This window comes from Staurois parvus, unplaced genomic scaffold, assembly GCF_062004578.1.
Source record: "Staurois parvus isolate SC_StPar_1 unplaced genomic scaffold, SC_StPar_1.0 ptg000877l, whole genome shotgun sequence".
Lineage (NCBI taxonomy): Eukaryota > Metazoa > Chordata > Amphibia > Anura > Ranidae > Staurois > Staurois parvus.
This window is the reverse complement of record NW_028318673.1, coordinates 950,329-962,650: the sequence shown is the minus strand read 5'-3', so window position 1 is coordinate 962,650 and position 12,322 is coordinate 950,329. Positions and strand designations below refer to the sequence as shown.

The 12,322-nt window shown below is 45.0% G+C and overlaps 1 protein-coding gene across 1 annotated transcript in view; it reads left to right on the top strand.

The window, feature by feature from the left end:
- LOC149443089 (uncharacterized) overlaps nt 1-12,322 on the top strand; it is a 139,759-nt gene that overhangs the window by 40,195 nt on the left and 87,242 nt on the right. Inside the window, exons 3-4 of the mRNA XM_089655940.1 lie at nt 1,062-1,304; nt 1,810-2,105. Coding sequence (XP_089512066.1) covers nt 1,062-1,304; nt 1,810-2,105 — 539 coding nt within the window. The remainder of the gene's footprint in view (nt 1-1,061; nt 1,305-1,809; nt 2,106-12,322) is intronic.

Sequence of the window (12,322 nt, the reverse complement as noted above, 5' to 3'; positions counted from 1 at the left end):
CCCGGCTGAGATGAGGGTAAAGGAAGGTAATACGCTGTCCCGGCTGAGATGAGGACAAAGGAAGGTAATACGCTGTCCCGGCTGAGATGAGGGTAAAGGAAGGTAATACTCTGTCCTGGCTGAGATGAAAAAGGTACAAACTCCTTTAGGTAAAATAATAAATACAAATCTAAGGTAAAAAAGCCATCTTTGTGAAAGAACAAAGGGAACAAAAGGAAAGTCCTGAATGGGCTCAAACAGACAATTCTGTAAAAACAGAAAGAGATCCCATAGAAACAATGACAGGCTGACTGGAGGAACAACATGCATGACATCTAGTACCAACGCATGCAACTAGAAAGTGTAATGCAATCAGCCCCTGAAAGAAGAGACTGCCAAGTCTGAAATCTGACTCTTGATTATACACAAGGCCAGGTACACATTAACCCCCCACCCCAAGAAGGAAACCAAGACACGGACCAAAACAAGGTGGAAACCTCTCAGGTCAACAAAACACAAAATATGATTGTAAAGTCCTGCGGGAAGTCTCCCTAAGTTAGAATTCCTAGCCTTCAAAAGAGCAGAAACAACAAAAGGCCTCGATACTTCTGTCTCTCAAAACTTTTTCAGCTGCAACAGTCAATCCAGTATGCCCACTGACACCATAAGGCTGGAAAAATCAGGCTTTGTAACAGCAGGGCTTGACTATCTGGAGATCCAAGGACTTGTGTAGAATCAAAGTAAAAACATGAAGAATGAAGTAAGGAGGGGAACAGTTCCAAAATTCTAGAGCCTGGTTCACACTGCAATAAACAGCTACCGGAGGTCTTTACCGCTCAGCCATTGGGCTGGGTACATTTCCCTTGCCGTACCATCTGGTAGCCTGGTGTACCAGTTCCTCAATTTGCTGGACCATCCTATGTGGACTATCTGTGTGGTATTACATTGCTACCCAGAGGACTATTTTGTTGTGCTGTGTCTTGTTATCCCTACTCTGCCCTCATGTTCCCCAATAAACACCCATATGTTGAATTTGGTGTGAAATACCTCCATTTACTCTCTCTTTCTCTCTGCACTCCTAGTTCATCACAAACTGGTTGGCAGCAGCAGGACGAGAGCACTGGAGATGGATGACAAGAATCTGCCCACCATGGATAGATGTCCCAGCCTACAAGAAAAGGCTGGAGAGTTGGGTCTCAGCTACAGGGAACTTACTAAAGAACAGCTGGTCCGGATACTGGAGGAAGCTAGCCAACAGAAGTTGAGCACCAACATGGGTCAGGCACCACCCTGGGAGTATGTACCAGAGCTACCCAGGAAATCCAGTAAGAGCCCATGGGTTATCTGGTGCTAGAGATGGCCATTCTGGGGGAGGGTGCCACTACAGAAAGGAAACTTGCAGTCACTGAGAAGACACAAAAGAAACAAACAGAGTGTGAGGCTGCAAAGAACAGAGAAGCCACCTCTGTTTCTGTCCCTGTGGTAAGGGAAACCACAAGAGTCTCCAGGATGGACTTTAAGCCCTACCAAAAATATATTGGAGATGTGGAAGAGTTCTTTCAGGATTTTGAACACCAATGCAAGCTGCTGGAAGTACCTCCCATGGACTGGACCTGCCATGTGGTAGGGCTGCTAGATGAAGGGGCTGCTGAGGCCTATCACATGATGGATCCCCTAAAGAATGCAGCTATGAGTAAATAAAAAGGGCAGGGATGGAAGCAATATCACATAGTCTTATTGGGCCCAGTTTCAGACTACCCCTCACTTCCCAGATACCTCTTTCAAAATGTTTGTGCATAAGTTGTCTTTAGCATGTTGCCATGTTGGCAGAGGAGAAAGTGACCTCCCCTGAGGAAATTATTCACGTGATCCTGAAGGAGCAGTTGTTCAAGTGTCCCCCTGAGCTCCAACAGTGCATGTGTGAATGGAAACTCATCACTCTAGAGGAAGCTGCAACCTCCCCACTGCTGGATGAGTCCCCAGATAGTGCTGCTGCCTCAACCAAATCTCTCAGACAATCCAGTTCCCCCACAGGAGGCCCCCAGGCCTATTATAGAGACTCTGCTTTGGCTGTGGATAAAGCGGTCACTGACAGGCCAGCTACCCTGTTAGAAAAAGACTCTCAGGTCCAACTTTCCCAAATCAGTGCACTATATGGATATGTACCAAGCTTCTGAGGAAATGCCACTCCAACCCCAGCCCTCTGGTCACCCTTGGACCACCCATGCTACAGATGTGGACAACCCAGGAATCTCCAGGCTAGATGCCCAAGGAACTTCCACCCTCCCCAGACTCAAAACACCTGCCCTGATCCCAGTGTAGTGCTGGTGCCAGAAGGAAGGAGCCTTTCACCATCTCAAAGTGAATTGATGCTTCCAACAACAACTGGTGCCCTTCTAGGAGTTTATGGAGTCCAGCCACTTACCCCAAGATAAGGCAGCAGCTGTTACAGGAGGTCTGCATAGATGTACAAAAAGTCATTGGTTTCTGTGATACAGGTGCTTTCCTGACCATCATTGATCCCTGTGTGGTGAATTTCATCTGTTGGGGTAATAGCAGGCATTTCTGTTGATATTCTCCAAGGGAATGACCTGTGAAAATGTAATTGTCTGTTTCTAGGGAGTGTGACCCAGAGCTCTAGGAGTAGAGCACAAATCTGGGACAGGCTTGATACAATACGCAAATTCATCAAGGATCTACCCTGTTAACTATGTAAAGACTCAGGTCAATCCCACCAACACCCCAAGGTTTAGGGGAGGATCTCTTGGTTTGGAAAACAGGTGGAGACATAAAGGAAGAGCACCCCAGACTAGATGCTGTAGATGGAGACAGCAGGGTCACATGCAGGCTAATTGTCCCAAGAGTTGTAGGGAGATGACCAACTTTACAGCTGCAGTTTGGTGTAGAGATAATGTTAGTGGATCAAATTATCCTCCCAGCACAAGTGTGTCCCTAAGCCAACCGCTTCCATACCCCAAAGTGATGTCCTGCTGGAAAGAGCTTTAATAACCATGTGGCCCTCAGATGAAAAGCCATCCCATGGATACTTTTGTAGTTTTGCTGCTGAACTGGAACATGTACCTTGCAGAGGCATGTTGAGGCCTCTTTCTGGTACATGTTGGGAAGGGGCAGGGGTTGTATTGAAGGGCAGAAGTATTTTTTTTGTGTGTTGTTTGTTGAAGCACAGACAGCATTGTGTCCTGTAGCTGGATAAAGCCAGATGGGCCGGCAGCAGGTTTGGATGCTTAAGGTTTGGCTGAACTCAAAGGACAATATAATAACCCTATGCTGGCAGAAAGGGTCAGACGTTTCTGAGTTTACTTCTGTGATGGACACACAGGACTGAGGGCTGCATGTCTTCCTAGAAAGAGGTTACCTGGTGCACAGAATTGCTGAGACAGATAGCTTCCTGGATACTGGGACTCTGCTCTACTCTCTGATCTTCTGGCAACGTCTGTCTGTGTGGTTGGAATGCTGCGGCCAGGACACACAGCCTTCTGAGGACCCATGATGTGCATATGAAGAACCTCTGCCCACCAGACCTCCTGTTCCCTGCCATGCTGCCTGGACTTCTGTTGACTGGTGAGTCCCTGAACCTATGTTGTGTCTATTGCTTCTCATCCCTCATAGTGCCTGGACTCTGGACTAAGTGGATGCTGGATCCAATTCCTGCACAGTGTGCCAGTTTGTACCCTTGATGTGCCATACCATGCTGCCCTGGTCTCTGCCCTGTGCTTGAATCACCCCACTTGTCTGTCCAGTTCCCTGCCCTGTGCTGGACTTAACCACTTGTCTGCCCGGATCCCTGCCTTGTGCTGGACTCAACCACCTGTCTGCCCGGATCCCTGCTGTATCAGCTGGATTTGACCCTTGCTATATCCTACCCTGGTCCGCCTAGATCCCTGCCTAGTGTGCTGGACTTACCCACTGCTATGCTGTATTCACCCTGTGGGCTGGGTACATTCCCCTTGCCATACCGTCCGGTGGTCTGGTGTACTGGTTCTCCATTTTGCTTGGCCATCCTACATGGACTATCTATGTGGTATTACATTGCTATCTGGTGGACTATTTTGTTGTGCTTTGTCTTGTTATCTGTACTGTGTCCTCACATTCCCCAATATACCCCGTATGTCGTGTTTTGTGTGATCTGCTCTGTGTGCTCTCTCTCTGCACTTCTAGTTTATCACTAGTGATGGGCTGAACACCCCCCGATTCAGTTCATGGTAGAACATTCGAACAGACCAAACGTTCGCCGCCAACATCGAACCTATGGGACTCGAACTTGCAAATTCAAAAGTGCCCATTTAGAAGGATGATATGCTAGGTGTTAGCAATAAAAGTGGTATGGGGACTCGGGTGCTGCCCTGATGGACAAGAATCAGTGGAAAAAAAATTGTAATAGTACAGTTTTTAAAGGGGCAGTCATTTCTCATTGCTTAAAGTAAAAAAAATATATATATATATTAATTTAAATATCATGCCTGGGGGTCCCTTAAACTACCTGCAAAGTTGCACATCTGTACAATGTATAGAACCTGCTGCAGCAGGACTGACACTGTAACCCTTCAGAGTTATTCTTGATGAGTGCAGGATTGGACCCGGCTCTAAAAATTCTAATTATATGTAATGCACCTCTCATACAGGTATAGAAAAATGTGGCCTTCAGTGTTGATGGTACCTGAACACTGTGTCCCCTCACAGTTACTATTGCTGGGTGCATTCATGGGCCCTGCAGTTGAAAATTATAGAAAAATTATCCAGGATTGATTCATGTTGATAAATGTCAGCTGGTCAGCGGAGTCTGTGGACAGACGCACTCTTATCCGTCACAAAACCTCCAGCAGCACTGAATGTCCGTTCGGAAAGCACGCTGGATGCAGGACAGGCCAGTACCTCGATGGCATATTGAGCAAGTTCTGGCCAGTGATCCATCCTCAAGACCCAGTAACCCAGTGGATGCTCAGTTGGAAAGGTCTCCAAGTCTGTTCTTGCCCCTAGATAATCCTGCACCATATGATGCAGACCCTGCCGATGGGTGCTTAAACCTAACAGCCCTGGGTGCTGAGGACTAAAGAACTGTTTAAAGGCATCGGTCAGCTGGCCGCCTTCTCCACCGCTCTTCCTTTGACAGAATGAAGCCTCAGAAACACGTTGTCCAGGAAATGGTGACCTCCCATTGTCTGGAAAGGTGTTACACAATTTCAAGGCGTCCTCAGGATGTTTCATCCTCTGCTCCCTCTGGGAAGACTGGATGAGCTCTGCACCTTCACCCTTGTAACGTGGATCAAGAAGGGTTGCCAACCAGTAAAGATCTCGCAGACACTTTGAGGAAATCTTGAAAATGAAAGATGTACACACAGTGCGCTGGTTATGCAGCAAAGTCGAGGCCTTGCGTGCTTTTCTGCAACACTGGAAGACAGTAGGGAGCCATTCTGAGCAGATATCATCTGAGGGATCATGTGAATCTGCTAAAGTTAAAGGCATCCTGAAAGACCTGAAACAGATGAAGTTTGTGAAACTTTTGTATTTCCTATTCGATTTTTCTAGCAAGCTGAAACCTTTGTCAGAGGGTCTTCAGAACAAGGAACTTATGATCTGTCAGGTAAAAAACAAACTAGAACAAGCAGCTAAAACTCTTCAGGATCTTTCTGATGGGAAAGGAAAAAATGAACTTGAATTTCTTAGTAAGTTTACAGAAGATGGAAAACGACATGGGCTGCAGCTGACCAACCTTCAAGCTGGTGACAGAATTTCAGTCTATACGCCAATCTGTATTGGCCAAAGCAGAAAGAGATTTCATTTTGAGGCTTTCCTCGTTCTCCTCAGATATTGTACAATCTGTCCATATATTGAACAGCGTGTCTTGGCCACACAAAGCTCACATCCCCAACTTTGGATGGACTGAGTTGCACAGAATTGCAAAACATGTTTTTGATAATCAGTTTGAAGACAAAATTGAGCTGTTAGAAGCAGAGTGGGCTGACCTCAAACTCTCCATTCCAAATGGACTCTTTTATTGAGACTCTGAAAAGACTGAATCAGCAGAAAGAAAGATTCAGCAACATACTCCCTCTGTTCAATTTCTGTGCCGTACTTCCCCCAACAACCGCCTCATGTGAACGTGGCTATAGCTACCAAATCAGAATAAAGACGGTCTATCGTTCATCACTGACACGGGAGACTTTGGATGATCTTCTGATGATTGCTGTTAATGGACCACCACTAAAAGATTACAATCCACACACAGCCATTGGAGTGGTATTTTGTATCAGAAAGGGGACGTTACACAAGTCTTGGTCCTGCTGTACAATGAAAACCATAGCAAATCTTGATGTGAAACTGGCTTCCTACTGCTTTTTGGCATCCAAATAATTATTTTTTGGTGTTTTTTTTTCTTAATTGAATAGAATTCAATCCGCACACAGCCATTGAAGTGGTATTTTGCATCAGAAAAAGGGTATTACACAAGTCTTGGTCCTGCTGTACAACACAAACCATGGCTGCTCTATGTTACAATGGTTACTATTGTTATGCCATGTTTTTTGGCATCTAAATAAGCTCTTCTTTGTTTTTTCTTAATGCACTACTTCTCTAAGCTCTCTTTTAATAAGATGCTGGAGATAAAAAATGCAAAATGTTTACTATTGTTATTTATGTTTTTTGGCCATCAAAAGAGGCACTTTTTTCTTTTTTCTTAATGCCGCACTTCTCTAAGGTCTCTGCTGGAGATAAAAAATACAACATTTACAGTAATTATTATTCCATGTTTTTGGCATCAAAATAAGCACTTTTTCTTATGCTATACTTCTATAAACTAAACTTACATCCTTTAAAAGAGACTTTACTGCAGTTACTAAAGATGCAGGAGATAAACAAAACAAATACAAAATGTTCACTGCAGGTTTAAAGCTGTAAAACTTGATGTTTTGATTGCACCCGATTGCTATTAAGCTATTGTTGTGATGTTTAAATTGACATAATAAAGTTATAATTGCAGTTTTTTTATATTTTGGACTCTTTATTCTAAAGAAAAATGTAATTTCATAAGCTTTAAGGGGGTGTGGTTGAGGGCAGGGCTAGGGACAGGGTTGGGGGATGGGCTGGGGTTGGAGGTGGACCTGGGCAAGGTTGGGTGGGGCAGCTGGTGGAGAGTAAGGTTTGTGCCTGGCTAGTAGGTCTAGACTCAAAATGGTTTTTCCGGATGTATACAGTATATATATGACAAGGTAGACTACTTCATGTAACATTACATCTTCATCTCAGATTGTAAGCGGATTGGATTGGCCTGTGTATGGGATTCCAGATCAAGTCATGGCAAGGTACACGTTGAGCGTTGAATATCTGGCTGTAGAGAGATCACGGGGGGGATTTGTATATCTGTTGTCACATGTTGCTGAGTTACTGATTTCTTACACGACATTTCCAGACAGTTGGATGTAATTCATTAATATTTGGAAGTAATTGCTGGCTTGTATTTCTCCCCATTATTGTGGATTAGATCATTGTACTGTTATCTTGTATTGTTTATTATTTATCATCACCTATTAGATTTCATCCCCATTTTGTACTGATTTATATTATTAATAAATATATATTTTTGCACATTTTTGCGTTTTATTTTGTCTTCCAATTATCACAAATACAGAACTGGGATGTCGGTTACTTTGTGAGAATTAGTAGGGAATCTCCTTCATTCCAGATCCCGCCTGTTTCCATGAATTGTATACGGATTATTTCCTCACAGATAAAGTTCTGACAATTTGTACTGTTCTGGTGTTTTTGGTCCTCAGAAATGAGATCTGCCGTCATCAGACATGATGGATTTTCAGACATCTATCCCATAGTTTGTAGACTCTATAACTCTCCTACACACTGAATCATAGACACTGATTGGGGTTATTGTACCCAAGAAATGGCGCAGAATACACCTTTGTCTACATTTATAAGGAAAGACGATTTATTTGTAAAAACAAGAAACAAGCAAAATTGGTAAAAAGTGGTGTTTAAATATCACCAAAATAAATATCTATTTGTGTGAAAAAATTACAAAAATATAATTTGGGTACAATGTTGCATGACTGTGTAATTGTCATTCAAAGTGTGAGAGCGCTGATAGTTACCAGTCGGCCTGGGCAGGAAGGGGGGGGAAGTGTCCGGTATACAGGAGGTAGAACCATTTTTTTTTAAAAAGACCTCCAAGTGTTTGTGAAATCTCCCACCACAAAATGTACTCAGCCAATCACAGGGCAGGACTCCATTTTTATTCTTCTCCTGCTATCAATGGCCAACCCGATCCCACACTTCATCCATGTCTTTGGGGGCCTCTGATCTCCTTATGAACTGTTTCTTCCATGATGAAGATCAGACATGGAGTATATCTGAGGTGTATATCAGGGTGTGCTTCTTCCCCACATGAGAGCTGGGATGTCCAGCAACATTCATCTAGAAGACATTTCCCGCACTCAAGGCACTAATACACCTCCAGGGTTGTGTGGGATCCCTGATGTACAGGAAGACAGGACTTCAGTGAGGAACATTTCCCTCACTCAGGACAGGAAAGTGGCTTCTCTCCCGTGTGAGATCTTTGATGTTTATGAAGACTGGACGTCTGTGAAAAACATTTCCCACACTCAGGACAGCAGTACGGCTTCTCCCCTGTGTGAGATCGCTGATGTGTGTAAAGATTGGAAGACTTTGTAAAACATTTCCCGCACTCAGGACAGAAATAAGGCTTCTCCCCTGTGTGAGATCTCTGATGTGTGTAAAGATTGGACTTATCTGAAAAACACTTTCCACACTCAGGACAGGAATATGGCTTCTCCCCAGTGTGAGATCTCTGATGTGTGCAAAGACTGGACTTCTGTGAAAAACTTTTCCCACACTCAGGACAGGAATACGGTTTATCTCCCGTGTGAGATTTCTGATGTGTGTAAAGACTGGACTTCTGTGAAAAACTTTTCCCACACTCAGGACAGGAATGCAGCTTCTCTCCCGTGTGAGATCGCTGATGTGTGTAAAGACGGGTCTTCCTTGAAAAACATTTCCCGCACTCAGGACAGGAATACGGCTTCTCCCCCGTGTGAGATCTTTTATGCACATTAAGTTTGTATTTAGAACAGAAACCCTTCCCGCACTCAGTACAGGAGAAGCTCTTCCCTGTTGGAAGGCCGGCCCGGTCCCGCACAGTCTGAGGTTCCTCAGGATACAAGGAATCCGATGGTCCATCTACACTGGGTGGTGCCGGATGGACATTGGAGGGAGCCGGGTTTTCTCCTGGACTATACTGTGATATGTCCTCATCTTCTACTTTCCAGTCTGGAGACAAAGTGAGACAAACCTCGGAGGTTTTCCTCATCTCCCGGCCATGGACTAAAATACAAAGACAAAGAGGATTACTAGACAGGAGCTGATTGGTTCCCCCAAACCAGGACTCCGCCCACATCAGGCAGCTTGGTCTCTGAGGAGCTTACAATTCCACCCTCAAGGGAACTAGGAAATGGCTCCTTTGATCTCCTACCAGGTCATTTCTTTATTCATGGGCCTTAGTCAGAGAGTGAGGAAACAACCAGAACTGTCTTTTATAGGAGGGACAGTGATGAGGGGATTATAGGACGAGGGTCCCCACCCCCTCTATCACTCATCATGACAGAGGCATGCCTGTGTTAGCAACATCATGGGAACATATGCCCAGCAATCATCTTTGCAGTCATGGATTTTCTCCTGTTGCCCCTTTACTACACTTTCCAGTTCGCAACATTTTTCTTGGTAGGCTATAGCGGCCTCCATGTTTGGGTCAGATTTTCCTGTGCAGGTCAGAGCTCAGGCTCAGAGACCAGTATTTATAGAAGAAGACCAACCAACAGGATAGGTATACAGGCAGGTCACCATGACAGATGACATGGGCTCACCTGAGGTGCGGGGTCTAAGCACTAACCAGTATCACCAGAGCTCCAGATGGTGGGTATGGGTTTTGCTGCGTGTTAGTACCAGGTCACAGTAGTAGTAGTCAATAAACAAGCCAAGGGTCAGTAACAAGTGGTTCCAGGTCAGTAGTGAAGGTACAGAAGGTAGCAGGAGAGACAAAGGCAAGATATTGGATGGAGAAGGAACAAATATCTGCCAACCAGGAAGTGCAGAGACATGGCTTAAATCAGGAAGTTCATGGGAGGAGCAAGGGGTTCAAGGCTCAGCAGAAAACACAGCAATGGATTGAGCAAAGTGCCGTCCATTATATCAGGTAACTCAGTGAGAAGAGTTACTGCCAGACACAGTAGAGGTCCTGGGTTCAAGTCCAGGCCCTGACAGGTGTCTACGTTGAGCAGAGGCAATGAATTAATATTTAGCTTCCAGCTGAACCCCAGAATCTCCATAAATCCAGTCTAGATACATAAATTGTGTCTGCAGCACAGAGAAGGAAGATTATCCGAGAGAAATCCAGGAATACAGGACGGGGAACACAGCTCAGGAAAGTGACCAGGGGATTACAGGCTGATATCACCCAGTCCCCGCCCTACTCTGGACCAATCAGTGAGCAGTATGGGTGGAGGAATGGATTTAGTGTTCATGACCCACCTGTGCTGATCTCTGTAGGAGTGTCCTCCTCTATAAATGTCCCCGTTATTCCATCCTCCTCCATAGACTGCTGATCATCCCTCACATACGCCTCTTCTTCTTCTGCTTTCACCTCAAATTCTATATCGATTGGATCTCCACTCTAAATCAAGAAAATGAGAGAAAATATCATCTGTAAAATATAAGGTCACATAAAAAATCCACACATTGTCTCTACAAGTCCATGTTCTAGATTCTCCATCCCACCAACCTTGCAATGGTGAGGGATGGTGTGATCTTCCTGTGTGGAATCCCGGGAATACAGAGGACGGGGACATCTCTCTGGTGGGTTCCTGGTATTAGGTGGCTCCATCATAGCCTTGTGTCCTTCTGAAAACTCCTCCATCACTCCATACTCCTCATCCTCCTCTTTATACTCTTCTTTAACATCAATATTATCATCCCCGAGGATTCCACTCTGAAAGATATAATAAAACATTCATTGTAACAAACATGCTGTGTATAAATCACAACTACCAATAATTGTCATCATCTACCTGATGATGGTGAGGGATGGTGTGACCTTCCTGTGTGGAATCCCGGGAATACAGAGGACGGGGACATCTCTCTGGTGGGTTCCCATGACTGGATCCATCTGTAGGAAACACACACACTGACTGAATCCATTGTTTCTATGTGTTTATCAGATGATGGGGGATCTAGGTGGATCCTCCGTACTGCTCTCTCCTTTACAATAAAGTCTCCTCTTACCCGGTGATGTGAGGGGCGGCTGATTGTCCATCATGACGTCCTTGTAGAGATCCTTGTGTCCTTCTAAATACTCCCACTCCTCCATGGAGAAATAGACAGTGACACCCTGACACCTTATAGGAACCTGACACACACAATGATACAGTCACCATCCAGACACATCCCTTGTCTGTTACTGGAGAATGTCCCAGAATTCCCGGCACCGCTCACCTCTCCTGTCAGCAGCTCCATCATCTTCTTGGTGACTTCTAGAATCTTCTGCATGTTGTGTCTCTCAGGGTTTAGGGAGTCACATGGAGGCACTGTGATGGTCATATGATCACCTGACTTCAGAAGAGGAAATCTCTGTATTGAGGAACCAATAGGAATATCATGTTAGATTCCCAGAATCCTCCTCACCTCTCCGGTCAGGTCTGTGTTTTATTAATAGAGATAAGAGTGACGTCATGTGACCTCCCAGAATCCTCCTCACCTCTCCGGTCAGCAGGTAGATGATCTCCAGGGTGAGGTTTAGTATCTTCTCAGTCATGTGACTCCGGTCCTCCTCCATCCTCATTGGTGCCATCATGTGATCTATACAGGTCTCCTTGTAGACGGATAACTTTGTGAAATGAAAGTAAGAATTACACTCACCGGCCACTTTATTAGGTCCACCTTGCTAGTGCCAAGAAAATCTCCTCCCCACCATGGCACCACCAGCCTGAACCATTGATACAAGGCAGGATGGATCGATGCTTTCATGTTGTTTATGCCAAATTCTGACCTTACCATCTGAATGTCGCAGCAAACTGTCTGCCCATTCTCCTCTGACATCAACAAGGCATTTTCCTCCACACAACTGCCGCTCACTGGGATATTATCCCTTTTTCGGACCAATCACTAGAAACCCTAGAGATAGTTGTGCGGGAAAATCCCAGTAGATCAGCAGTTTTTGAAATACTTAGACCAGCCTGCCTGGCAGTAACAACCACACCACATTCAAAGTCACTTAAATCCCCTTTCTTCTCCATTCTGATGCTCA